Source organism: Pyrenophora tritici-repentis, chromosome 3, assembly GCF_003171515.1.
Source record: "Pyrenophora tritici-repentis strain M4 chromosome 3, whole genome shotgun sequence".
Classification (NCBI taxonomy): Eukaryota; Fungi; Ascomycota; class Dothideomycetes; order Pleosporales; family Pleosporaceae; genus Pyrenophora; species Pyrenophora tritici-repentis.
In genome coordinates this window covers 1698466-1725033 of record NC_089392.1, presented here as the reverse complement: position 1 = coordinate 1725033, position 26568 = coordinate 1698466, and the positions used below count along the sequence as shown (strand labels likewise).

The following is a 26568-nucleotide window of genomic DNA, read 5'->3' as shown; positions in this document are numbered from 1 at the left end:
AAATTCCACGTGCATGTCTCATCCCGGGCCATGGTTTTGGGAGATGGCGGCCGTGGAAACAAAAACTGCGGTATTCCCGAGACATGGATGCGATAGGTGGTGGGTTTCCCATCGATGCAAGGGAATGTTTGGATTAGTGAACAAAATTGTTCTTGCATTGGGCTACTAGTGAATATTATTTAGCTAGGAGTTGCTGAGAGTGATTAGAGCGTACCTAAAGCAGTGTATTGGCAAACCGCGTTTATGCAAACGCTCCCGATCAATCTAGTATCGCATTTCCTGAGACCTGCAGTTGAGCTCGCCAACCTACGTTCCAGCCATTAAGAGCTAATGGTTCGTTATCCCCATGTCGTAAATGATAGATCATGGGGTGCGTAGGACGCGACGTTACTCGTTAGCTGCATACCAAATATGCAGTAATCATATCATATGCTTTCTTGGTAATTGCTTTACTGGTATATGCGCGCCGAGTCATGTAACTCTAGTGCTCCCGGTATACTGGTTCTGCCGTCTATGAAAGGAGGAGATATGGGGGCGGCATCTGGAAACTGCGCAGTCGGTAAACTAGTTCTGAGCGATGGGTGGATATAAACCGGAGTAAGCTGACACCTTTGACGGGTGTTATGAGCACCAGAATCAATGGCTGGGAGAAAACGAGTGTGACACATGTTTTACAGTTTGGTTTACGATTATGCAATCGGAGTTTGGAAGCGTCTTTCTCCGTGACTCTGTGGGGTTTCACTTCGCATCTCCGAGTTATAGTGGGTTACCCCAGGTTGTGCGGAGACGCGGACAAAAGCATTCGGCGGAGTACTTGTTTCGAAAATGCCTATCCATTGTTGAGGCAGTAAGATCCCCGAGAGTGCTTTGGTCTAGGTGGATACGATTCAGCCGTTCTCCGCCTATGCATGGTGCTGCGATCATGTAGTGAGAACAAAGTATTGGCTGCAGCAAAACGGTGGTCGCGAAAACTGCAGATTTGATCATCATAAACCATAAGGTCAATCTCTCATGCCGGATGCCGCACCGAAGAACCTTGAAAGTGAGGCTCAAAGCGTAGGCGGTACGTTAAGTCAACCTCGTCGCAAACGCCACCCACTAGATGTACAGACCCATGCAGGCACCCACTGATGATACCAACAATGACGACTGGAGTATATGACGCCTCGCAGCGCCTCCGAAGACTATAAAGTTTTAGTGTAACTGCAGTGCCACAATGCAAAGTGCAGAGTTCATTGCAGCTTCCTTGATGATGTGCTTGGTCTTGTACGACGTGCCACGCAGTTACCCGTATGACCTGCTTCCCCTTGTGGTGTTTGAGTCTAGACTTCGCCTCCGGCCGCTTGTCACCCAGATTTTCGGGACGCGCAATTCTCTGAGTTTATGCAGGCACATGAAGCGTCGGGTACATGAAGTGGGTGTTAAGAGAGACGGATCTAAAAGATAGCTTACCGCGTCCCTCACTGTGAGAAGGTGCCGAAACGACCGGGTATAATCATCAGAACTTGATTTCGTTTCTCCGCCTTGAAAACAGGGCGGCTGATCCCCGATACAGTCCGATCAAGTGAAGACAGAGACAAGGCTGTAGTACCCGGCGGAACATGTATTGGCAGCCGCCACCGAAACCAAGGTGGCGGGTGGCATGATGTAATATAGCGGGCGGAGGCAATTGAACTTATGCCTTACCTGTGAAAGGCGTTGAGATCGACGATAGATCGTGGCGCACAGATGGAGAAGAGCGAGGGAGCTGTCAGAAAAGCGGTGCTGCTGTAGGGGCTGACCGTTTTGTTGCTGACTAAGACATGACGACATTAGCTTGTACCGAGAAGCAGGTGCGAGCGACTGCAGATATCGTTTCAATCAAAACTAGGATAAGAGTCCTATGACTGGTTTTGTATTTTGACAGTACCGAGATATTGGTTTGAGAGAGTCCACTGTTCCGTCTTCATCAACCTGTGATCATATCTACTTCACCTTTACCACTCATGCTGCCACTCCTCCATGTTCATGGCCACATTCGACGCGGATGGAATACCTATATCATATAGCTGGGTGAAGACGGGATAAAGAGTCTGTTCCTGCTGCCACCGGGGACTTCCACAAACTGTTGAAGTGTCCCTTGATACCTCTGCGATGCTTGACACTGGTGTACTTATTGCGTGCCGAAAGAGTGAGTCTGTCTTGGAAAAGCTATGTTCCATATATTGGCTTTGTTGTAGCTGGGTCTGTTGTGGATGAGCCTGGGAGTAGAAGTACGGAGACACCAGCTGGGGCTCTGGACCTGCCTGAGCACTGTTGGGAGAAGATTGCGTTGGGCGTAAGTGGGGGGGACATGCGACTGGCTGCGGAAGTGCAGGACAAGAATTGTGTCTCTGAGCTGCTTGTCCGTTTTGCTGTGCGTCAATAGAGGTGCGGAGTAGGTCCATATGGTGCTCCTTCCCACTACATGCGTTCGGGGACCCGTAGTACTGCCAACCACTATAGCCCCGTCCATCCGTCTCATTTGACTGGCTGTGCAAATGAAGCGGTTCAGCTCCTCCCTGACCTCGGCTAGTTTGCCACCCATGGTGTTCGCTTGTCATAGTTTCATATTTCTCGTGGGGTTCCAGTCTGTCGGTAGACGATGTTGACGCCGTGTAACCATGTGGATGCACCAATCGTTCTGAATCGCATCGCAGGGTCATCTTCGGGTTGCGAAAATTCGAGTCCTCATCAATCTGTAGAGATTGGAGAGACTGAGAGTGTTCGTTGGATGTCTCCGCCACAGATGTCAATGAGCAAGCTGAGCGAGCTCAGCCAATTGGCTTGCTCAGCCAATTGAGCGGAGGCCAGCAGCTCGCTCGGCTCGCTCGGATTGGCTGAAACAGGGCTGTCAGCTCGCTCGGCTTGATGGGCTCAGTCCCGATTAGGAAAGTTATATAGAAACCTTGGTGTTGAGTTTCTCAGCTAATATCCCACTTATGTACACCGTATTTCGCGTCCATCTCCTCATCGCTGATAGCCTCCTTTACAGGCACCTCACCACTGCCAAATCCAGCTCTTATCCATCGTCGATCGCACTGTATTGCTGCTAGAAGTTGCGGAGAAATGCTGCGCCGACGGGGCTCGAGGAGGTCACCCAGCTCGCTGAATAAGCGCTCACACTCACAGCTTGAGCCTGGGATTGATAGCATGTCGATAGCAAATTTGCTAAGGCTGGGGTAGCGATCGCGGAGTCCTACCCAGTATTTTATAGGGTCGACGCCCTCGCTAGCGATCGGTTCGCTGCGTTTCCAAGCCTCATATTCATCCTCCTCGTTCTCCGTAAGCCCTGCAGGCTCAATAAAGCTGTTGATAGCGTCGTCTATATCATTGTGCCTGACTTTGGGGCGTAAGCGCGGCTTCGGTAAGCTTTTGTACTCCGCCCACAAATGTTGAAACTTGCGGTTGCTGCTCTCTAGCCAATCAGGCTTATCCGCCCACGCTGCGTCAAGGTAGCTTTTGTAGCGAGGATGAAGGATTGTAGCAGCATAGTAAGCTGGCGAGAGGTCGAGCTTGTTGTAGTACTCGCGGGCTTTAACTAGGGCAGCGCGGAGGTTGATAGCAAGGTGGTCTTTGGGTGACTCTGTATGCTCATCGTGAATGACGTCTTCATAGCTTTGCAAGCGGTCCTCATAGACTCCAAGTAAGTATTCAAATACTGGAATAACCTCAGCGATTGCTCCAAAAGCACCGCTTTTGCCGCGGCCTTCAAGCCGTTTTGTAGCTTGTTTCAGTGGCCTGAGCACATCAATATACTCAGCAATCACCTGCCAGTCATGGGCATTGATCCCATCAGACCTCATCCAATCCGGCGCTGCAGGCAGCTTGTTGTTACGACTTCGGGCGTACGCGTCTTCAGTTTCAATCTTCTGAATATGGTAGTTGGCGTACCCATTAACCGCTAATTGCAACTCAACAGCGCGCTCAAAACACGAAACGTAAGAGTTCCAGCGAGTAACAACTGGCTTGACGGGCTCCTTGATTTTGTGCTGTTCTGTTGGCGCGTTGACAGGCTGGTCCCTAATAGCGAGCTTCTGATACTTCTCAAAAAGAGCGTACTGTTGTGGTGTTTTGATGTAGTTGATAACCGCGAGAAGCACTCCTAATGGTCCATCGCCTCGCCAAGTAGCCATGTTCTCAGCTTCGTTCACGCGCTCAGTCTCCTCGTTGTCGTAGGACTCTTTCTCCTCACCCCAGAGTAGCATCTGGCCAATGAGATTAAGCGTATGAGGACCGCAGCGAAGGCGACGCTCGGTAGCGCTGAAGCCCATCTGCAAGGCGAGAGTGTTGATCGTGGTGTTGTTGTTATGTGCGTTGTCGAGGACGAAGTAACCGAGCTTGCCCACAGTGATTTCGAACTGCTTGAATATTGCCATCACGACCTCAGCCATGGCCTCGCCGGTGTGGGCACCTGTCAGTTGTGGGAGCGCAATAGGCAAGTCCCTGAGCTCGCCAGAGCTATCAACGTAGTGGGCGACGATACCTAAGTAACCGCGCTTGCCACCTTTTGTCGTCCATCCGTCAAAGCTTATATGGACTTTGCTCATTGATTCTGAAAGGCTTGCGACAACCTTTGGTAACAGGTAGTTGTACAGGCGTATAACGTATCGTGAGACGCTGTTATGAGATGCCCACAGGGCTCGTTCTGCCTCTACGCTAGCTAATTGTATCATATTGCGAAAAGACGATGATTCGAATTGTAAGAGTGGGAGGTTGTTTTCGACGAGCCAGGTAACGGCCGCAAGCCTAAACTCTTGTATATTGAAGTTGGTAAGCTCGTTGGCAACAGCCTGAGAGCAGCCCTTCTGAAGGGCGCGTTCGAGGAGAGTTTCTTTCCGAGGAGCGACGGTAGTGCGCTTACTTGGAGGCTTCAAGCCATGACCTTTCTTGTCTTCTCCGAGATGACGTGCTGGCGCTGATGGAGACTGCGAGACGTCATGTATGCCACGGCCAACAGTAGTGAACTTGTGCTTATAGCAATAGTGGCAGATCCACGTGACTTTTGCGACGTTGCTGCGCAAGGCGATGCGATAGCCATGGCTGTATACCCAGCTTGCTCGGTTCGAAAGTGATGTGGGCGGCTTGCAGTGCTTTGGGTAGCGACTCCAATTAAAGCCGTCGTATTTGTCCTCTACCCATACGAAACCCTCGTCGACAGCCTCGCTAGCTGCTCCTGAAGCTGCAACAGTGGCATGCTCGCTGCCCTCAGGTGGTGGGATGATTGTCTCTTCGGCGCGCGACTCTCGGAGGGTCGCTTCAAAATTTGGTGCTTGTGGCGCGGCGACGAGAGCTTGACGCGGCGACAGCGGTGGAGGAGGTGGAGATGGTGAGAATGGCCGAGTATCGACTAGCACAGGTTGGCTGGCAGTCCCGCGATGACGCGCTGCGACTCTAGGGCGCTTCGAAGTTGTCGCGATTTCTAGAGCATTAACGCGTGTTCTTTTTGCTGGCATTATAGCAACGGCGAGGTAGATAATAGCTGCAAATAGAGACGCGTTGATGGAGTATAGGTGAGTGTGGTGGGTGATAAGTAGTAAGTGAAGTGTCGCAGAAGGAGAATATTGTTGCCAGGCCGTTAGCCGGAAATTTAGTAGCTTATTTGCTAGAAATATAGCAAAAAAGAGTGTATTTTAGGTTATAACTAGGTTTCGAACTTACGCACTACACCTAAAAATCATCGTGAGATTGCCCCTCCACCAAGTCCTTCAGCCCCAAGTTTCCAACCGCCCCATCCAACCAAGCTAAGCAAGCTGACTGAGCGAGCGCCTATCCCTAAGCTCGCTCGGCTTGCAAGCGCGCACTGCGCGCTCAGCTCATTCGGCTTGGTCAAAACGTCCAAGCCGAGCGAGCTGAGCGAGCCGGCTCGCTCGTTGACAAGTATGGTCTCCGCCTTCAACTCCGATGTCTGTATGGCTTCGCTGTGGTATGATGACGTATAAAGTTCGCCCTTGGAATCTCTCGCAAGACAAGGCGGACCCCAGATAGTAGGAGAAAACTCTTCTTTTACGAAGGCTTGCAAACCCGCGCCTTCGATCAGTAGCATCCCAGTGCGACCCATCACTGTCTCCACACCACCCGAGCCTGACTCTGCCTTATTTTGTGCGGCTCCCGAGAATATGATGTTGTTCCCTTGCTGAAATTTTGCATGATGGTCGTCATTGTTGGTTTTTGTGACGGTGTCGTGTAGTTCTTTTAAGCCTTTCTCGATTCTGTCAACCGCACATCCAGCAAACTTGTGCACATTGTTATCTTTGAGTATCCTGAAAACATGCAAGGCTTCTTCCGCTTTTGAAGAGCCAAATGTGATAGTCCGGCGTTCTATTGCATCGAGTAAGAGGATCATGCAGCTATTGAAAGCTTGCTGTCCTATGGTCCAATCAACCAGTGTTAATGGTTGCCTTTTGTGGAAGAATAAAAAGGCAAAAATAATGTCTTCGGATGAAGCGATCACTAAAGAGCGGCCCCGGAGCGATGCTTGTCTTGACCTTGATGGTGACGGATAAACCAGAGGGGTATGGTTCAGAGCTGTAAAGGCCGAAATCGTGCCTATGTTTTCGAAAGTAGCAGAAGAACGTGTGTGTTTCTCGACTCTTTGGCGGTTCAGTAGGATGAGATAGGTATTCATCTTACAATAGTAGACTGGGACGTGTGAGCAAAACTGTAGGGTAATTACTTTGTCCTGTATATGATTGAAGCAGGATAGATTTGACTTTGCATCCATGTGGTGATCGTATTGGCGGAATACGCGACGAACTCCTTGGAGATTGGACCAAAGTAACGATAACAGGGTTCACAACATACCAACAGCCATGGCACTCAATGGCCAAGATCCGAGGGGCAGGTCAATATCCGAGTTGGCCCATAAATTGTCGAATCGTAGTGTCTCAGGTAGTGTTTCTGATAGTGCCCGGAGTGCATCTGTGAACTCATCGATTCGGGGGTTTGTCAGCCGATCGCTGCTGAGTATCTGCCTTGCCAAGAGCGTAAAGTGATTGATATATTCACCAAAGCGCACTATGTTTGGGTCGGTTGTGAGTTCCTGAGGCCAGCAGCAAGTTCCAATTCCACTTATGCCTAAGGGTCGTCCCAGCGTCACGGAGAACTCTTCATCAACACGTAGCATATACCACCAAATTCTTTGCCTTGTTGTGATGTCCCTGGCCGTTGAGGGTGAAGGGTCGAGATATTTGGGGTGGCAATGAAGGCCAATAGAGTGGGCCAGCCTAATGGTCGTTCCAAACAGCGTGAAGGCATCCAGGTATTTTCCACTGTTGATGAGGTACTTTCCGATCATGACCAGCACTTGTATAGCCAACAGAGACGGCTTGTGCATGAAGGAAGCCAATCGTAAAGCTTGCATTGCAGCAGCAACTAGATGCAAGTCAGGTTTGATCTTCTGGTGTTCTCCTCACCTACTGTAGACATTGCCCGCCCTGGTCTCCGCTCTCATTACATCGGCATCCCAGCTCTCACTGTTCCTGCCCCAGACCGAGTGCTGAGCACCCAATGCGATGACCGCCAACAGTAAGCCCAACATAGCCGGACATTGCTGGGAATTTTCTTTTGCGCGAGACAAGAAACGTTCCACCTCGGTTTTAGTAATCTCTACAGGTATTTGAGTACAAACTTGTTTTTCGAAAGCACTCAAATACCGCAGCATATCGTCTTTTGCAGGCAGGCAACCCAGAAGTTGAGGTATGCAGTCTTCAAGTGATGCACTGAAGATAGTCGCAAAAGGATAGGTTGAGGAGTTTCCCGTAGCAAACATATCTGCAGGTTGGGGCATAACGTGTGCCAATGTCGTCGATATACTTGTGTTGGTGGACGCAAACTGGATTTCAGTCAGCCTGAGCCCTGGACACTATTCGGTTTGCCTACTTCATTGATCACAGTGGCCAACCCAGGCGAGCCAAAGTAAATGTTATCACATGATTCGGAGGCTTGAAAACTTTGTTGCTTCCGCTTATGCCATGAAGGAGGCTTTTCGCCAAATTGCGAATCTACAGCTTGCGCATGCGCGGCATCTTCGCTATCGACGGGGATTCTCAAGGAATGTAATCTCTCTTTGAGTCGCAAGTTCTCGGCACGAAGTTTGCGGAGTTCATAGCTCTGTCGAATTGGGGTGTAGTTGCCGTCCTCCGCTATGAAGTGACAGTCGCGAGGAGAACCACGAACGCAACATGCTGAACATGGCTTTGTCCGATCACACTAAGTACAGATCAGCTACTTAAGTTGTAAATCTTCATTCTGGGTAGAGATGTGTATCCCTTCTACCTGAAATATGTACCAGGATCTATGAGCGGTAACCTACCTTGACTTTGCGTTCTCGGCATTTAGTACACGAGAGAAGCTGGCGCTGCTGTTGTGGCTGTTGCTTCCTCTGGCTGATGTTCGTACCCGCAGCGTCTTCTTTTGTGGTAGGTTGTTTGCTTGGCACTCCTGCCATCATAGAACCTGAGTCTGGTAGCTAGAACGAAAGTTGGAAGAGGTAACGGTAGAGTGGATAACAAGGAAACTTTAGTTTTGACATGGGATCTCGTAGCGATCTGGGCGAACGCTATGCAGACAGATTAATGCCACACAATCTGTGCGTGCGATTTGCGCTCCCCTTAGCCCAGCACTTGCGACAGCCCGTGATCTACCATATAGAAGCGGCATTAGCATTTCCGACGTAGACCGGCTTCCATGATCAGTAAGCGCAAGTTTGAAGCCTCACTCCTACAGACCAGGAATAAAAATCATTGGGCGAGACAAAAAGAGGCGTCACCAAGGATGCTGCTAGGCTTTCACCAAGTTTTAGAGTGCCGAATCAGTTGTGCTGCATTGCGCGTAAAAAGACCCTTGTCGAATTTTATAGCGCTGTTGTACAAAGATATCGCCAAGCCATCGGAAGCATTGCATGATGCCTTCCTTACCCGAGCTTTTGGGTCCTCTGCCCTGTCCATACAATTGTGCACACTAGACGAACCGGATTGCTTGCCGTGCGGCTTAACGGTTTCTAGAACGAAATAGACAAAAAATCTTGACATGCTCAGATCTGTCTCGATGGTACCCTATGTAGATGGATCAGTGGCTTGCATGAGCGCGTGTTAGCGTGATCAGCAAACTAGGTCAAGTCCTGGTCTGTCTTCAGCGTCTCAAACACTCTTGCTGCAGGCTGATAAGTTTGCGAGACATATCTCAATACAGATCTAAACGTCTCGTAGCGACGGGCTAAGGCGTGTTGTTTGGAAACCCATGATGCCGAGGAAATGCGCAGATCAGATAGGATATTCTCTGATGCGGCTTGTGAGGCGTACCGGTTTCACGAAGATGGTCCTGGAGAACAAGTCCATCCTGTCCAGCATCACGTCCCATTCGTCGCCAGCCTGTACATCACTTTCCTCCATTACGTAAGCTGTGAGACCATATTCTGGCAGTCGACCTAAAGCTCCTCGCCCGTCTCTGACACGTTGGACCCAAAACCGGAAGGTTTCAGGCAGAGGTGCTTGTTTGTATTTGAATGCACGAAGTAAGGCTTGGACACACCAGTAGTTTACTGAGTCCCGCTTTGCCATCGAGATGATGCGTTCTCGGGGCGAGAGTGTGACAATGGACTCTCGCATTTGCCGGAGTGAGAACGGGAGAAGGTTTCGGGAAGTAGCAGAAGCTGCAGTTGCATCAAACTTCATTCCCGATTCTGCCTCGTACCGTAGAGCAGCTTCAATCTGCCAATGTGCCATCATGTCGCTATAGCGTCGGAGCGGACTAGTAACCTTGACGTAACTTGGAACACCCATGATCTTATGTGGCAGAGGAGAGAAATGTGCAATAGCTCTGCCTAGTGCCTTTTGGCATCGAGCGGTAAGATCAAGAGGAACTTTCCCGTGTTTCTCATAGTGTAGTTGGATTAGTTCTTGGAGCTCTCCTGCCGATAATTCCTCAACGGAGGGAGGTTCGACAGTGCCCCTGTACATGACGGGAATATGCCGCTCAGCACACCATGTTGCTGCTGTCTGACAAGCAAGAAGCATCATCTCCTCGACAATGTTCTTGGGTCTAAGATCAAGCTGCATGAAGCCCTGGGGTATGGTGTTTGTCAACTGAATGATGGGATCTCCACGAATGACACGTGCCTGCTGCACCGACGGGGATCTCCATGGCAACCCCTCTTGTGCGGGGTTTTCCCAAACGCGAACGCTGGTGTTGCCGGGACTAAACCTAACACCACCAGCAGCCTTTCGTGCCTCCCACAAGGCTTTTGCTGCAGTGTAAAGATCGTCCAGGTCTTTAAGCTGGCCGGGGGAGAGATTTGGGAGCTTCGGCGGCTTGCGATTAGGAACAGTTCCACCAACCACGAGTGTTCGTGTTTCAACAGTGCTATCGTCACCCAACAGCTTAGCCACTTGAGAATAAGTGATACTGACGACGTTTTGAACCATGCCGTGTTGCACCTTTCTTTCCAGCACATTTCCAGTACGGTTGATACGAGAACTGAAAGTGATGACAGGTCGATTGCGCTTGAGACTAAAGTGTTCCTCGTTGGCCCATTCTGGTAGCATTGGGAAGAATCGCTCTGGTGTATAGACTGTCTCAGTCATGTGGGCGGCAAGACCGGAAAGAGTATGCGTTTTGTCAAAAAACGCCGTTGGGTTTGCTACGTGTACATGAATCCAAAATTCAGAGTCGGCGCCTTGAACTCTTTCAATGGATATACCATCATCAATCTCATGAGCATCAGCATCATCGATGCAGTAGATGGTCGTCGAGCCCCAGTCACGGCGAAGATGCACCATAGAGTCCCGGAAATCGGGATTTCGCCGTGTAAGTTCGGCTTTTTCGTTTAGCAATTCCAGGTTACGCGTAGGACGAACGGTAGGCAGCATCAAATGTTCATTGTAGATTGCGCGGTTTTGGTGCGGCAGGAGTACCCCGATTTCCTGGAGGAATAAAAAACCGGTGGCTGGCTTGATACTGCTTAGAGCTTCATCGGTGGTTCCGGCATCGCGAATCACACCAGGACCATAGCACTCTGATGCCAACACCAGACTAGCACAAGCAGCATGGAGGCCGGCCATACCTGTGAACTGATCGGTGAGTACCCAAGCTTGCAAAAAATCGATAATCTTCTGATCAGACTCAGTGAAGGCCGCAGTTGGTTTTGGCCTCAAGTACGGTGCTCCTTTATGGATCAAAGGTCCAGTCCAGGGTCCAACGCCCCCTGTATTTGGTTCGCGATACCGTCGACTATAGGCAATGAGTTTACGTGCTTTTTCAAGGAAATCTGTGATGTGAATTACGCCGTTTGTACGTGCGTACTGGGCATTTTTGGGCTGCTTCGCTTCCAGGGCGAGATACTCGCGATACTCTCGAATCCATCCGTGGACGGTTTCCACAATCTCAACATCATTCTTGGGTCGGATAGTGAAAGAGTTTGTTAGTCTATGACTACGGGAATCGGATCTGAAGCGAAACTCATTGCGGTTCAAAGCTTTACGGACAGCTAGCAGTGCAGCCGGTGATGGCACCCAAGCAGAATCGCCACGCCCGAGCAAGCGCTTGGCGATTTGAGTCAAAGTCATAATTGTTGGTTTATTCTTCTCGGCAAGGTTCTCATAAGCTGTATCCAGTTCTGCGGCGTTGTTACGGTAGATGGTCTCGGCCTCCCTGGTCATGTCCACAAGAGTGTCTGTGATTGGGGCGGCGAGCTCCCTAGGGACGTGAACTTGGCCTTTTGGATCGGCCTTGCTCGGGTTCGTAGGTAAGAACGGAAGCAGCGGCAGCACAAGTTCGGGGTCAATGCACCCTGGTATTGCGAACGAGACCTTGGACAGCGCATTGTGTGTCCACCTGCCATTGACGGAGAAGAACTGGCTGTCATTTTCAAGTTGTTGAACGAAGACAGCAAGCACCGCTTCACGATCAGGTTGGCAGAGTTCCACAACATCACCCGGCTTCAAAAATAGACCGATGGTAATCGGGTCTTCCTCTTCGTCTTCCTCTGCGCCTGCTAATTCATCGGGCCTTGCATCTTCGTCGGCCTTGAAAGCAGATGTCAACTTGGACAGACCGTTTTGTATGTCGCCACGGGCGGGGTGATTCTGAAATCCCGAAAGCGCTTCTTTTGTTGGTGCGCCGTATAGTTCTTGCCACTTCTCCAGGTGTTCACGGAAGCGTACACCCGTTGAATGGGGAAGGAGTGTTGGGTCGAAAGGCGGGGGAGGAGCAGAGGTGGAGGATATGGATGATATATGCGTGCGCTAACATGATTAAGTTTGGGAATGTCGTTTGGGAACATTGTAACTTACGTTGGTAGTGGTGTGTAGTGCCCGCCGTGATGTATGCTGCGAAACTTTGATCGAGCAGAGCGCTTGACGGCTGTGTATCTGACGAATACTACTACGCTGGTTCAACAGGCGCCATTGGCATCGTAAGCAGGCATAGCTGGGAGCCGACTGTAATCTTGTATACATGTTTTGTCGAAGATTGACTGACGACGTCAGTGAATGCCCGCCACTGCACAAAAAAGTGCGAACTGCGAAGTCGCGCTGCGGCAGCGGTCCGTGCGAAGACGCTAAATGGCAGCGCGAACTCACATGCTCTTCCGCACACTGCCCGCGCTCACTTCTTCCTCACAACTCAACACAAGGTATGTAGTCTTTCCATCTCTCTGACCCGGCCCATTCCATGATGTATTCAAAATTATAGCATGTATTATCCGACCGTCGCTTCGGCGATAGACTGCGGATCACAATTTTCCTGATTGAAAACTTTTACTCTTCCACGCGCTCTACAATGCTCCAGGACACGTCTCTAATACGTCTCAGTAGGCACCATGGCACCAGGCAAAGCACCTGCAGGCCACTTCTCCATCCTCTACTTCGCAGCGGCGTCTACCTTTACCGGCAAGACAAGCGAACATTTGCCCGCTCCAGTACGAGCCCGCCATGTCTTCACCATGCTTGAAGAGAGGTATCCAGGGATCGGAGACAAGGTTCTGAGCAGCTGCGCCGTGACGGTGAACCTAGAGTATGTCGATATTGGTGAGGAAGATGCAGAGCAGCAGATTGAGGAGGGTGATGAAGTGGCCATTATCCCACCTGTAAGCTCTGGGTAGGTGCACATGTATACGTGTATGGCCATGGCATGAAAGACATTTTGAGATAGCTACACATTGTAATGTAATGAAAATTAAGGTCATTTTGCTTTAAATAGCAGCTTCTATATCACTCCCGAGGCCGTTCAGTGGTTGTTCAGCTGCATAGAGCTACACACGTGACTCCCACATGAAGTTAGCATCTGCCAAGGCTGTAGCTCCAGCCCTCTTCCGCGGCCCAATCCACCACGGAAGTTCGGGTACTATACGACCACCGACCACCGACGCCGACCATCGAACAGAGAGTTGAGTGAATGCGGCCATGGCAGATCAGAGTCAGATAGACCCCAGACTCTTTGCGAGCACGTCGACGGTACCACCGCGTACCCAGCTCTACAACACCTCTGCATCCCAGCAGAACACCGGACATCCATACTACCTGCCTTCACCCACTGCTCAACACCATGCCCAATCCCATCCGCATCCCCATCATCAATCCCAGACCCCGCAACTGTCGCAGCCCGCCCCGCTCGCCAATATACTCGATCCCGCCCTCGAGCAGACTTCCCCAGCTGGCCCGGAGCATGACCATGACCATGATGATGACGATCACGACGAGGGCGACCACGATGGGTACGTCATTGCAATCCAACAATAAACGCGTGCGCGCGCCGACTAACACTCCCTCTAGTGCTCATGGTACCCCAGGGTCTGGGAAATCGCCTGCCGATCTGAAGCGCCCCAGAGCCTGCGATTCTTGCCGTGGACTAAAAGTCCGATGCGACCAAGAGCGACCAGACGTCTCGTGTCGACGATGCGCCAAAGCAGGCCGGGCGTGCATCACAACTCCGCCGACACGCAAGCGCCAGAAAAAAGCCGACAGTCGCGTAGCCGAGCTGGAGCGGAAGATTGATGCCTTGACTGCGACTCTACATGCGCAAAAGGCCGGGGGCCAGGACGTTGGCCATCATGGAGGCATTCCACAGCACGAGGCCAGTACAAATGCGATACCAATGGCACCCGACAGTGCCTACCGTCTTGGTTCCCTCAGTCATGAGTGGTCCAACTCTGTACCCAACAGATATCCAGACATTCCGCCAGGCTATGGCCCGGCGCAGAACATCCAGCGCGGTCCCGAGTCGAAGCGGAGGAAGCTTGAGACAACCCACGCTGTAAGTAGGCGCATTACCTTTTGTTTAGCTATAGCTAACAACCTAGACGATTCCGGAAGACATGGATGCTATTCATCGCGACTTGGCAGAACATCCTGAGATGAGGCGAACAGGGCACAGCAAGATTTACCCCGACCATTCGCACATCAATGGTCTGATTGATCAGCTCATGTCGCCAGAAACCGCGGAACGTGTCTTTTTCCGCTATGTGAACGACATCTGTCCGCACTTCCCCGCCGTGCCCTTTCCCCCAGGCACCACGGCTCGTGAAGTCCGCGAGAAGAAGCCGCTTCTCTTTCTCTCAGTCTTGGCAGGGTCTTCGCATGGAAGTGCTGAGCATCTGGTATCGCAAGAGACTCAACGAGAGTTGACCAAGCTCCTCAAGGACCAGCTCGCCGACATCATCTGGCGAAATGGAGAGAAATCACTCGAGATTGTTCAGGCACTGCACATTGCCGTGCTTTGGTATCGCCCACCCCTCCATTTCGAACAACACAATTTTTACATGATGGTCAATTGCGCCGCTGTCATGGCCCTTGACCTCGGGCTTGGCAGAAAAGCAACCCCCAATGTCATGAAGCTCTCAGTCGGTCCCTTCAAGAGGTACCATCCCAACTCCAGCAGCATCGAAGCCCGGAGAACCTTCCTTGTGTGCTATTATCTTTGCATGAGCATCACCATGGTCCTGCGCCGACCGATCCTCTTGCGCTGGACAAACTACATGGCCGATAGTGTCCGTATCCTCGAGAGTTCGCCTGAAGCACTTCCATCAGACAAGCTGCTGTGCCAACAAGTCAAAATGGCGCACATTGGCGAGAAGATATCCGTTGAATTCTGCATGGATGACCCTTCGGTTGAAGTTGCCATCTCCGACCCTAAGGTCATCTATGCCTTGAAGATATTCGAAAATGAGCTTAGCCAGCTCCGAGAGGAGAACATGACCATAGGCGATCTTGATCGTGAGTTGCAGAGCAGAGTTTGATATGCAATAGCTAACATTTCCAGCTACACTTCGACTGTCAGAGCATGTTACAAATCTTTACTTGCACGAAATAGCGCTTCATCAGAATCAGGGCTCTGCTGATCTACAACCGCCGTACATCTCAGATTCGCTATCGTTATCGCCGTCATTATCTTCGGGTGTCAAGAAGGATGCACCCGTCGGTCCAGCGCATATCGGTGCCCTTGGAGACTGTCTCGCGGCTACACATGGCATATTGGATACCATCTTAAGTATCCAACTCGATATCCTTTTGACTCTTCCAGTCATCTTCTGTAAGTCGGCTTGACTATGTGGTGCTTCGTCGAGCTAACCTTGTCCAGGCGTACGTGCAATTTACGCAATTGTCTGCTTGATGAAAATGTGGGTGTCGGTGACCAGTTCCGGAGAAGTAAGCAGCATCATCAAGAAAGAGGATCTGCAGATTGAAGTGTATACCGAGCAATTGGTTGCAATGTTCAACGCTATTGTATCCCGCGATGCCCAGTCCCCACATGGAAAGTTTTATTATGTTGCCAAGCGGCTACAGGAGCGTTTCGCTCATATCAAAGAAGGGGCCGCCAAAGACCAGCATCAGGACTCCGATTATGAATCTTCCCGGAATGCCAGTCAAGCTCCCAGTACTTCCACACACCAGTCCGCCAACCAAACACCACTTCATCTTCTCTCGGAAGTCGCAATGGGTAGCAGCAATAATGCCGCTTCGCAACAACAGCAGCAGCAGACACAAGCGCATACTCGATCCCAGCAACAAGCTCAAGCCGCCCTTCAAGCTCATGCGCAACACTCTCAACAAGCCATGCCGCCAAACTGGTATCCCAACATGGCTGCCCAACCCACGCCGGACATGATGGGCCTTAACGGGCAGCCTCATTTTGACATCAACTTTGACTTTACGCAGTTTGACTTGGGCACAGGTTCAGATGCGGATCTTTCCGCGCTGTTTATTCCAGATTCCATGGCTATGTGGAATTTTAACCCGGATCCAAATATGCAGGGGTATACTGGCTACTAGAGATCTTGTATTAGGCGCTGGTGAGCCGTGATTCCATGCACGAGCAAAAACATGACTTTTCGTCAAGGTCTGGAGTTGGAAAAATCCGTAATGATTTTCGTTTTATTAAACAGAATTTAATTTGCATATATTACACAATACATACATATAAGGTTTGATTTATCATGGCCCAGATTCTGGAACGACTCTACATTGTAAGGCCTTTACGACACCTCACCCTTTCTCACTCCAAATTAAACCCACTCATCCTCAAGAATTCCTCCATGCCCGTCAACTTCCCTTCGACCTGCTCCTTCGCCCACTTCACCAACTCCTCTTGTTCCTTCCCAAAATACCCATACTCCCTACACAATATCCACATCTCGCCCAACGCCCCCCTCAGCCCCTCTGGAAACCTCGCCTTCACAATCTCATCCTCCAGCTGCACGTGCCTCACGGTCTTACCCGTCACCCTTGCCATAACCGCCACAATCTCCCTCAGCGTATAGAACCCTTCCGCTGCGGCCAAGTACTTACCAGCGTACCTTTGTGGTTCAGCGAGTATCGCCCCCACAAATTTTCCAGTATCCAAGATATCGATAAACGGGACTTTTGTGTCGTCTCTCAGCATAGTCGTGAGCACATAACTCCCATCGCCCTCGCCACTGGGCTGCGGTCGCATATGTGTGTGCAGGTTCTGCATAAATGACGCTGGGGCAAAGAAAGCGCTTTGAATGGGTAAGCTGCGGATATATGCCTCTATCTCGGCTTTAACATCAAAGTGCTCGACGTTGCTTAACTTGCCATCCGTGATTTCGGAGGCGTGAGCTGCGGAGCTGAAGATTATGTAGCGTACGCCTTGTTTGACGGCTTCGGTGCAGACGTTTCGGGCGTTCTGGGTTTCGAGGGTGCGGGTGTTGCCGGTGTAGAAGGTGGTGGTTAGGAGGAAGAGGTGGGTGACGCCGGTGAGGGCGGGAGCGAGGGTCAAGGGGAGCGACATGTCCGCGTAGGCGGTTTGGGCGCCGAGAGAGGAGAGGGCAGTAAGAAGGGGGTGGGAAGTCGTGCGGGATAGAGCGCGGACAGTATATGTTTTGGACAGGGTGGGGTGAGTGAGGACGTGGTGGGCGAGGCTGTAGCCTTGGTTTCCGCTTGCGCCGAAGACGGCAAGGATGGATTTGTTGGACATTATTAGAATTGGGCTGCGTTGTTGGCAAGTGACGATTGGGATTGATGATTGAAAGTTGGATCTTACGAATCGAGAATTGAGAGATGTGAAGGAGGTTAATGTAAGAGATGATTAATGAAGAAACATGACTGCTTGCTCTACTTATACTTGTTTGATCAAATGCACTTAGTATACTAACCTCTCGGGTTGAAGCCATAAAGTCCTGTACTAGCAGGTTTGCGGGAGTCTACAGCGGAGTTTACTCTCTTAAGACCAGAGTAAAGGTAGAAGTCGGACATGCAACCATCTCCGGTCGGGTGTTCGGCTCCGACATGGCGCGCATAAGAGGTTTAGGGTGTCTTAAGTCCAGCTATCGCCGGCTCGCCTGAGTATCTTCGTATCAATCTCGTGTTGGACACGAAAAGTCAAAGTCTCGTATGGTCGCCTAGCAATACGATAGGGTTTGCGGGAGCGGGTCGCTGCCGTCTGACGCTTTGCATAGACTTCATCGGTGATGTCACAGTAAGCTTTGTGCTTTCACTCCACTCCTTGTCTTCGGCGAAGTTGCGATAGAGTGGTCCGTCAATTCTCTTTCTGGCCCCATGATCTGGGGTACGAACAGCCCACAACGAAAGAGATCTGCGAAAGGGCGTTGTTCTACGACCTGCATGCCTAGATAGGGCGAAACTTGAACGTCCTTGGTAAGGGACATCAGCCCATGCATAGCAAAGTGAAACACATAGGAAATTCTATATAGGAAAGTTAATCAAGTGATGGCCACAGGCAACTTCATGCATACCTAGGTAGGTAAGTACCGTACCTCCTGAGGTCGCAGACTGCCCAAGGGGGTTCTTGGAAATTACTTGGGCGACAACATGCAGTGAATCCAATGCTGAGAAATAAAAGAACCTATGCTATTCTGAAGTTCGGCCGAGGGATTTGGTGATCTTCTCTCGATGATGAGACAGGTCACAAAGTGAGTTCAGTTGGTTGACATGACCATCTTATCAGCCAATCGGAGACGGGTGCACCCCCGCAGGCTTGCCACACAACAGTCGCCGCCGCCATCACCTTCACACTTCGCATCCAACTTCCCCAAGAGACAAGAGACGTCGCGTCCAAACGTCCCGAGGCCAAGAAGGCTAAGAAGGCGAGGACATCGAAATTAGAGCTTTCGATCCGCCTCCCGCTGTCCCGCTGTCTACCCACGCATTCGGAAAACACTGCGCAGGTCCAGCGTGTGGCACAGGGAGACCCAAAGACTACCTAGGTACCCAATTAGGAAGAAAACTCTCCAGATATTGGACGCTGCACCCAAGTGCTTGGATGCCCAAATTATCACGCTTTGTTAGGTATGAAGGAATGCGGCGCAGTCAGTAGGCGCTCGCCCAGAGCCGGCAGGCTGCCTGATCACGATCTGGTAATGCAAGGCTTACGCCGTATCCTCCGTATTGCTGGTCGGCCTCCGAACACTCTTACGACGTGCATAGCTGAATAAGGAGCTTAAAAATGTAGTTCGAAATCGGAGTTTGGCAACCACACATACTCACGTACCGGTATGGGAACGGCAACTTTAGCGCTAGGAGATTGCCGGAGTGGAACCTTATCACCAGATGATATAGTAATGCCGCCGCGCTTATGATTCATTCTCGGGTAACGCCGCAGGTGAGGTGAGTATAGCGGAGCGATGATTCCGGGCCTAAAAACTGTCACGGTCGCGGAAGCTAAGGAACTCCCAAGGACATTACTAGGGAAGGTTTGTTTCCGTCAGGGGTCAAAACGTACATACACAGTCGTAGCCCTTTTGGAGGCTAATACCGCGCCACGAGCCTATCCACAACATGTCAGCATTACAAACACGTGAACAGCATTCATGTAAGTAAGACATGCATGACACCTGAACTCAAAGTCTCCGAGATACAAATTCGGCAAACCCGATGTATTTGCTTTGCGAGTCATCCTTACTTTGCGCATGGACCAATGCCCACCACTCAGGAGTCATTGATGATGGCGAACGAACGGCCCGTTCGCAGCGACTTTAATTGGCATTCCAAATCCATAAAGCCGGACTATTAACCGCGATCGCAACATGGCTGACGACGAACCAGCCTACCTGTGGGTCGAGTCACAAAAAGGGTTGTCCTTGGTGGAACTCTCGGCGTCCGGGAAGTAAGCATATCCACTGGAAAGACGACACTATATTTGCATTCACGAACTTTCTAACGCCTTTCACGATTGTTCAAACGGGTTATTCAAATCATTTCTAACTCGGACCTCTGTACGGCAAATCAGCTTTGCTGTTGGCCATTGCCACCGCTACATTGGCTTTCTTAGTGTTTCTCAGCCACTACCAACATGAATTTGTGTATATTTTGCTTCTACTTTAAGTCATGTCCTAATACAAAGGAACCCTCGAGGTGAGTAACGAAACAATTGTGCTGATTGCGTTATATCTAACTCTTCTAGTCCTGCAAGGCTTGTGCCCCAGCCCATCTTGCCTCGAGCCATTACAACCTCTCCCACTGGTCGCAGATCTTCCCGGGGTTCCTTGAAGAGTGACAGCACATTAGAACTTGCGGTACGCGGGAAAGATGAGATCTGGGGCTTGCACCAAGAGGACCTTGATATGCATTTGCCAATTCCGGCAGCTAGCTACCAAGGACTTTCTACGAGTTGCATAAAAAGCACAGAGGATCTGCACCACGATGATGGGAGCGGAAAAATCGTCCTGAAGAAGAACTACCAAGGCGATGTATCTGCCGAGTGGGAAAGAAGATATGATATGAAGTACGGTTCAGGGCAACGTTGAAAGCTTCGCTTCGCACACAAACAAGGAGAATCTCCAGCAACACCATGAATTTCCGCAGTCTCTGTGACGGCTAGCAGACTTAGCTGCGCAAACAGATTGATGACCAGCCATCTCTTTGCTCTACATATCTTCGCGACAGCAAGACAAATGACGTACGGACCCTCCCGGCATGATAGACACGCATACCCGCTGCTTTCCACCCACATCGATATTTCTTCACATAGGACTATATGACGGTAGAAGACAGATAACCACCCGCTTAGTAAGGTCGGCCTTTTACCCACTTTCGGCAAAACGTTACTCGGCAAAACGTTACTCGTGGACCGGAGACATCTACACATACCAACTCGACACGATTGCGGTGTATTTGAACCCAAAGTACATCAGTGTAAAACCCGAGCATCAAGGTATACGGAGAGGCTCACATGATTAACCCCATCGAGCGCGTGATAAACACGCATGGCACCTTTTCAGGAGCCCGCATACTGTGTGCATTTCAAGTGAGAACGGGAGAACAATTGATGTATCTCTCGCGTTTGTTGTTCATAAGACTGTGGCAGTCCGAAGGTATACAGCAAATATGGCCAAGGCTGTATATTTGATGATATCAGCGAATATACGGTGTGTAAGTAAAGAATGTCAAGAGCGAGCACGGCTTGAACGCAAGATGAGAGTTTAAATAGTAGATTTTCCTATGTACATACAGATAGATACCCCTTTTTCAATCATTTAGTCTCTTTGTTTCCACAAGCTTCTCCAAGATCCCCCTTCTTCACACCGTAACCCCAGTGATAATCGAGAAATGCGCGGTCCTTCGCCGAGACTTCACTAGCCCTGCAAAGATTCGGGACATATACAGTAAAGAAAGAGCGTTGAGCCCTAACAATAAAGAAGCGCTAGCAAACGTCCTCAGAAAGCACACGTTCACTGTCCTCTGCTGATATGGCAGCAATTTTGGCAAAATAGAACTAGCCTTATACTGTCTTTGAAACCTCATCACATTTAACAGTACTGACTTCCCACGTATCCCTCGATCACTTCCCCGCCGTACTTTTGAAATCCTGTGCGTCTTAAAGCTGCCGCAGTCTCCGGTTCCGGTATCCATACTTTCCCAACCTCACAGGCGTAGTAGATCCTTCGGTGCTCTTCATCCTCCGCTTCTCCATCTCCCCACTCCGCTCTCTGCCCTGGCGCATGATATGAGATGTGTAATTTTCCCGTCTCACCTACGAGCTCAGAAGTAAGCATAAAGAACTCTAGGACAGGCATCTGAGCGACAGCTTTTGCGAAGGCGCTGAGGAAAGCATCGAAGGTTTCTGGGCCTGCATGTTGCCGGAAGTCCCTGTAGCTGTACTCGCGCTCATTGAAACCGCCGATGATACCGCGCACGGGATTGTCATCAGGATGGTCGATTGGTCGTGGGCCGGTGAAATACCATTTACCAGATGGAGATACCATGTCGAACGTGATGTCGAGGGACTTCAAGTGGGGCCAAGACGGTGGAATCGCGTCTTCCTCAGCCGGCCAGAATAGACTGGAGTCGACACACGCACTCAAAGTAAGATTTGTAAGATGCTGTGAGAAGTTTCGGAGCGCTGAACTGAGCGAGTCGTATGTGAGACCCTCTGGCACAATGCTCAGAGCTGTATACCTCTAATCTGAAGGGGTTCGGTAGTAGAAGGTGATGGCAGCAGAGTTGAGAGAGCGAAGTTGCGTCACCGAGAGCTTGTTGGCAAATTCAGCGCGAGCCTCAGCGCGCGCTTGAGGAGATGTCGCCGATACCCACTCAGGGGCATAGTCTGAATCTAATGAGTCCCGATCTGACTCGTCATTAGAATCATCCTCGCAGTCTTGAAACTCCCAGTCGACTGTCTTGAGTTCTGGCAGTGACAACGCTAAACCTGGTGCAACGGATGGTGCAAATCTCCGCCCGCCATTCTCGATAGTGAGGTGCTGCACATTAGACAACGTGGGCAGGTTGTCAGATTGAACAAGGCGCAGGCGCGAATCTTTCCAACAATCTGATAGGATATCTCTCCAGTCACCAATCGCAATCTGGACGTCATCCACTTCCCAAGAGTCGGTAGGCGAAACAGCCGTCAAGATATCAAGCCGCAATGCGTTTTGCACACCACTGTCCTCCCAGGTTTGTAAGACCGTAAAAAGACTGCATATGCTTTTTTTGAATGCCTCGTTGTTCGCGTCTTGTTCAAGTCGTGACTCCTTGTGTGCGTATGCTTCTTCTGAATATGCTGGCAAGTCCGCTGTAAAACTTATCCAGGCAAGGTGCTTGCGGCGGTTCCCCGTCACGATCGATTGAAGCGATTCCAGCTCATCGCCCTTAACACCTAGCTGGCGAAACGTGATAGTCTCGATTGCTTCTTTCCAAGTGCGATTGAGAATCGCGAGGCGAGGGAATTGAGATGGCGGGCCATTAGTGTAACGGTGTGAGGAGAGGAGGAGGACTGCGTTGCATTGTGTAGCTATGGAGGAACTGCAGCTATATAGGTGTGTGTGATGAGAAAGTGTGGTAGCGATGGCCGTACCCAACTCTCACCCAAGTCGGTCTTGGCAAGTCCCAAACCGTTACAATTAGGCCTGAAAGATTGACCTATCGCGGGACGCCGCTTTTCCTGGCCTGGGTACCGCTCTGCGAACCACACAATACAGTTGATCAGTTCCTGTGGTAATTTGTCCATAGCGCAAATGGGGAAGGGGAGGAAGCGCACTATTGTTGCGGTAACACTGTTAAGCAGGTACGTGTGACTGCCGAGGCGCTAGTTAGTAGGTTGCCTGGCGCGTATCTTTGGGTAGAACCAGCCAATTTACACCGGCCTTGTGACCTCTGGCTGCCGTAAAGCGTATCGTATGCACGAAACAGTTCAACATGCCTCGACAACAGTGTTTCTACAAACGAATGTAACATATCGCACCATCAGACATAGAAGGCTCACGGTAGCGCTCCTGTAAGTATTGTGGTTGTGGAAGTCGAGGGATAAGTGGTTTCAACCTGAAAAATAAAATAAAAAATGGTTTTGCTGCCAAACTCGTCGACTTGATTTGGGAGAAAGTTGAACAAGATAATGCTCCGTCTCGTGCCATGTATCGCATTTTGTAGGATATTTCAGAGGTGAGATAACGTTCTATCTATGGTCTATCAAGGTGCCTATATAGGCAGCGAACAAGGAGATGGCAAGCTGATTGTACATGAGACGGAAGCTGATGGAGACCAACACATTTCCGGAGGAAAGGCGACCAACGAGTCATGGTGTGGTATGTCCAACAGTTTGGAATAAGTGGAGTAGCTCCTGCCAAGAAGTCATGGTGAACTTCATCGTATGGTATATAGCGGCGAACATCATCGCACTCGGTATGACTTTATATAGTAATGGCTGTCGAAATCGCAAGGCCAAGATGGGACCCGGAGAACAGGGGACCAGTCCATCATCCAGTACACTCTTGTAGCTCCACACCGAGTTGGTTCGGGTATCATGTGGAAGAGGATGTGGTATATATGCAGTTATAGCATTTTCAGGAAAACAGGCTTCATGATAGCCAGTTCCGTGATTCTGAGCGAGACCTCCTGGTGGTGGTAACCGTTATTTCGGTATCTCAGCACTCAGATGCATGTCGCCATTGGAAACACACGCATCGTCGTGTGAGTCCGGGGTTCGTTGGATGCCTGCTTGCATTGGTTGGGAGACAGTTGCTTTTCCCACCAGTCATCTCCATGAAAATCGACATGGTGAACTGCGCTGCTCGATAAGACATACGTGGTAAATTCATGGGGTCCAGTCCGGAGGTCATCGAAAGTGATTGCGAAAATGCGTTTCTCCGTCCCAGGCACATGAACGGTTAGGGTACCATGAAAGGTGCTGGAGCAGGCCTAAGTAGGGTGTTATTGAAGATAGTAGTTGTCTTTGGGGTAGTATACTTACTAAACCACGCGTTCATCCCTCTATGTTTTATATACAAAATGTCGGATCGCAGATATCAACGATATCTCAGCCACGCGATCGGCCGCACTGATCTCGGTCACGCGAGCAGGCGCACTGGCATCAGTCACGCGGACAGGCGCACTGATCGCGGCGTCCGAGCAGTGCTCAGACCAGACCCCCTATATCTAGCTCTTCCATAGTTCTCCTTCGCAAGACAATCAATCAGAACCATCACCGAACAGAATGCATTCCTAGTTATCGTTATTTCCTTTCAGCACTAGTGCTACAGCCCTACCAACACAAACTTACCGAAATGGCCAACGAAGGAGGGAAGACAAAATATTGCTTTCTTCATTGGCCTTACACCATGAGTGCTCGTGAAAGTCCTCTTAGCAGAGATTATATGCGAGAAAGAGAAAGAGAGTATATGGTAGCTACCCGAGCACACTCAGGAGCATGGTGCGTTATAGTAAGCTGTTCGGAAAGCGGTGAGAGATCGCATTCCAGGGGCGCCAAAACTGTGATCCGCCGATATGTATAGTTTCAGCCGACATCGATTGGTTTGTTTGAGGGCTCTCTCTGGACTGTAGTCTCTGCTACAAACCGCAATATGAGAGAACCCTATCGCAACTGCTGCATTGTTGTTAGATTGACATCATTTAGAGATAATATTGTACAAGTCAGGTAGAGAAACTTACTAAAAGCATTTTGTTGCGACCTCATGATCTGGCGCTGAAACGAGGAGATCTTCTCCACATGCTCCGACATATTGCTCCCTTTAAATGCGACAGTCATTTACCATTGTCGTGTCGAGGGAACTTCGCAAATCGAGTGTATCTGCAAGAGAGTTAGTTTGTCATTGATAATACGAGGGTGCCGTTGGTGACACATATAGACTCCGCAACAATCAATTCAATCCGGTCACTCTCCTAGACCCACTTACCTATCTAGGTAGGGCTTAAACTCCTATAGGTAACTACTAGGCTTAAAGCGGTAATCAATCAATCCAATCTGAACCTTCTAGGACCCACTTAATTGATTGTTGCGGACTGTGGACACATACATATATAGTGAATTGTAACATGGATTCTTCTCCTAAATGCCTGTTGTCGCCACCGTCAGAAAACTTAGAAATCGGACATGTGAGGGGATCACAAGATGCGCAGGTGTTTCCAACGACCGCATCCTATGAAGTTACCGGTAGCTCAAGTCGCACCAAAATAAGTCGATCTTTTGATGCGAAGGCGCAAGAGCAGGTTCGTCATGCAGTAGTTTAAGAACCCACGACTCGAGGAGATATCGTGATCGAAGCTGTGTGGCGAGATCTTGGAGTCAGAAGCACATATCCATCCCATCATGCTACTCCGGAAGACTCCTCATCGAGTCCTCAGTAGCAGTAATCCACAAGGCCACATGTTGTTGTCATCTTTGCCAGATTATATAGGCACAAAAGCCACGCTGTTCTCTCACTGTGGACGAGTGGAAACTCGTGGCCGTGACGGGGAATCCCTATCTGTGGAAGGAACCGTTAGCTCGTTAGACATTGTAGGCAGGAGATGTAATAGGGACTTGCCGGGTTTGTGCCAAGGATGATTCTATATTGTATGTATAGACTATATAGGGATGACGCTCGTGTGCAGGTCGACTTCCGTTGGTGAGCCTCCTCTAGTGTGTGAAGATATGACCTTGACAAGGTGTGCAAGAGGTTATATGAGATACCGCTTTTGTTGTGGCATAAGGTTAGGTACCTAATTATATCCGGCATACTGGAAGAACTTAATAGACATCAACATAGCAGTGCGACCGAAAGTCGGGGATGCGGTCAACTGTCAGCGCGGTTTGCCGCCATCCGTCCGCCCGTTTCCCCAACACACAAATTATTGCAGCCGTTCAAAAACGACAATGGCCAGAAAACAAAGATATGTAACGTGTAGAAGGGTACATGTGTTTAACCTGTACCGGTGAAGTCTACTACTTCCCGCGATACCTAGGTAAGCAAACGGATGGTGTAAAGCATAACCAACAGACGTGCCTGCCATCAAAACGATGATACACAGTCAACAAAGACACGTATGTCCTCGGATACGTGTCACGCACAAGATATCCTAATCGATCCACTTGCAAAATCCCGCAACGCACCTTCCCGAAATCAATACCCGTTCCCGTACCACCATCATCCCAAAGCGGCCGAGCGCGAACCACGGCGGAGATTCACGCACTTTACCTAGTAACAAAAGCACTACCCGCAAGCTCTGAATACCTCAAGCTGGAAGAATCTGCAGGCCATGTTATGGGGCACTGTCGCGTTCGACCGCCTATGTTTCTGAGATCGCGGCGGCTGGAATGAGGTGGTGGGTTAGAGACAAACATGACCGGTAAATGTGGTTACGAATG

General features: G+C 50.2%; 8 protein-coding genes across 8 annotated transcripts; 2 read left to right on the top strand and 6 right to left on the bottom strand.

Annotated features, from left to right (window-relative positions):
- Window positions 1-2942: 2942 nt before the first annotated feature.
- On the bottom strand, window positions 2943-5474 carry PtrM4_080260 (Dimer-Tnp-hAT domain containing protein; the record flags this gene model as incomplete). The annotated part of the gene is made up of 1 exon (XM_001940899.2): window positions 2943-5474. One exon carries the CDS (start codon window positions 5472-5474, stop codon window positions 2943-2945), a length of 2532 nt encoding a protein of 843 aa, XP_001940934.2.
- Window positions 5475-5695: 221 nt separating this feature from the next.
- On the bottom strand, window positions 5696-8467 carry PtrM4_080250 (uncharacterized protein; the record flags this gene model as incomplete). The annotated part of the gene is made up of 5 exons (XM_066106425.1): window positions 5696-6387; window positions 6823-7392; window positions 7438-7852; window positions 7900-8229; window positions 8333-8467. The coding sequence occupies 5 exons, from the start codon at window positions 8465-8467 to the stop codon at window positions 5696-5698; spliced, it is 2142 nt and encodes a 713-aa protein (XP_065963363.1).
- An 814-nt stretch (window positions 8468-9281) lies between these two features.
- On the bottom strand, window positions 9282-10601 carry PtrM4_080240 (uncharacterized protein; the record flags this gene model as incomplete). Its single annotated transcript, XM_001940898.2, has 1 exon — window positions 9282-10601. One exon carries the CDS (start codon window positions 10599-10601, stop codon window positions 9282-9284), a length of 1320 nt encoding a protein of 439 aa, XP_001940933.2.
- Window positions 10602-12835: 2234 nt separating this feature from the next.
- On the top strand, window positions 12836-13117 carry PtrM4_080230 (uncharacterized protein; the record flags this gene model as incomplete). Its single annotated transcript, XM_001940897.2, has 1 exon — window positions 12836-13117. The coding sequence occupies one exon, from the start codon at window positions 12836-12838 to the stop codon at window positions 13115-13117; it is 282 nt and encodes a 93-aa protein (XP_001940932.1).
- A 608-nt stretch (window positions 13118-13725) lies between these two features.
- PtrM4_080220 (C6 zinc finger domain containing protein) lies at window positions 13726-16283 on the top strand (the record flags this gene model as incomplete). Its single annotated transcript, XM_066106424.1, has 4 exons — window positions 13726-14268; window positions 14315-15227; window positions 15274-15543; window positions 15592-16283. 4 exons carry the CDS (start codon window positions 13726-13728, stop codon window positions 16281-16283), a joined length of 2418 nt encoding a protein of 805 aa, XP_065963362.1.
- Window positions 16284-16506: 223 nt separating this feature from the next.
- Window positions 16507-17448, bottom strand: PtrM4_080210 (NmrA family transcriptional regulator; the record flags this gene model as incomplete). Its single annotated transcript, XM_001940894.1, has 1 exon — window positions 16507-17448. The coding sequence occupies one exon, from the start codon at window positions 17446-17448 to the stop codon at window positions 16507-16509; it is 942 nt and encodes a 313-aa protein (XP_001940929.1).
- Window positions 17449-21238: 3790 nt separating this feature from the next.
- On the bottom strand, window positions 21239-21694 carry PtrM4_080200 (uncharacterized protein; the record flags this gene model as incomplete). Its single annotated transcript, XM_066106423.1, has 1 exon — window positions 21239-21694. The coding sequence occupies one exon, from the start codon at window positions 21692-21694 to the stop codon at window positions 21239-21241; it is 456 nt and encodes a 151-aa protein (XP_065963361.1).
- Window positions 21695-21889: 195 nt separating this feature from the next.
- Window positions 21890-22935, bottom strand: PtrM4_080190 (uncharacterized protein; the record flags this gene model as incomplete). The annotated part of the gene is made up of 2 exons (XM_066106422.1): window positions 21890-22588; window positions 22783-22935. 2 exons carry the CDS (start codon window positions 22933-22935, stop codon window positions 21890-21892), a joined length of 852 nt encoding a protein of 283 aa, XP_065963360.1.
- Between the last annotated feature and the right edge of the window lie 3633 nt (window positions 22936-26568).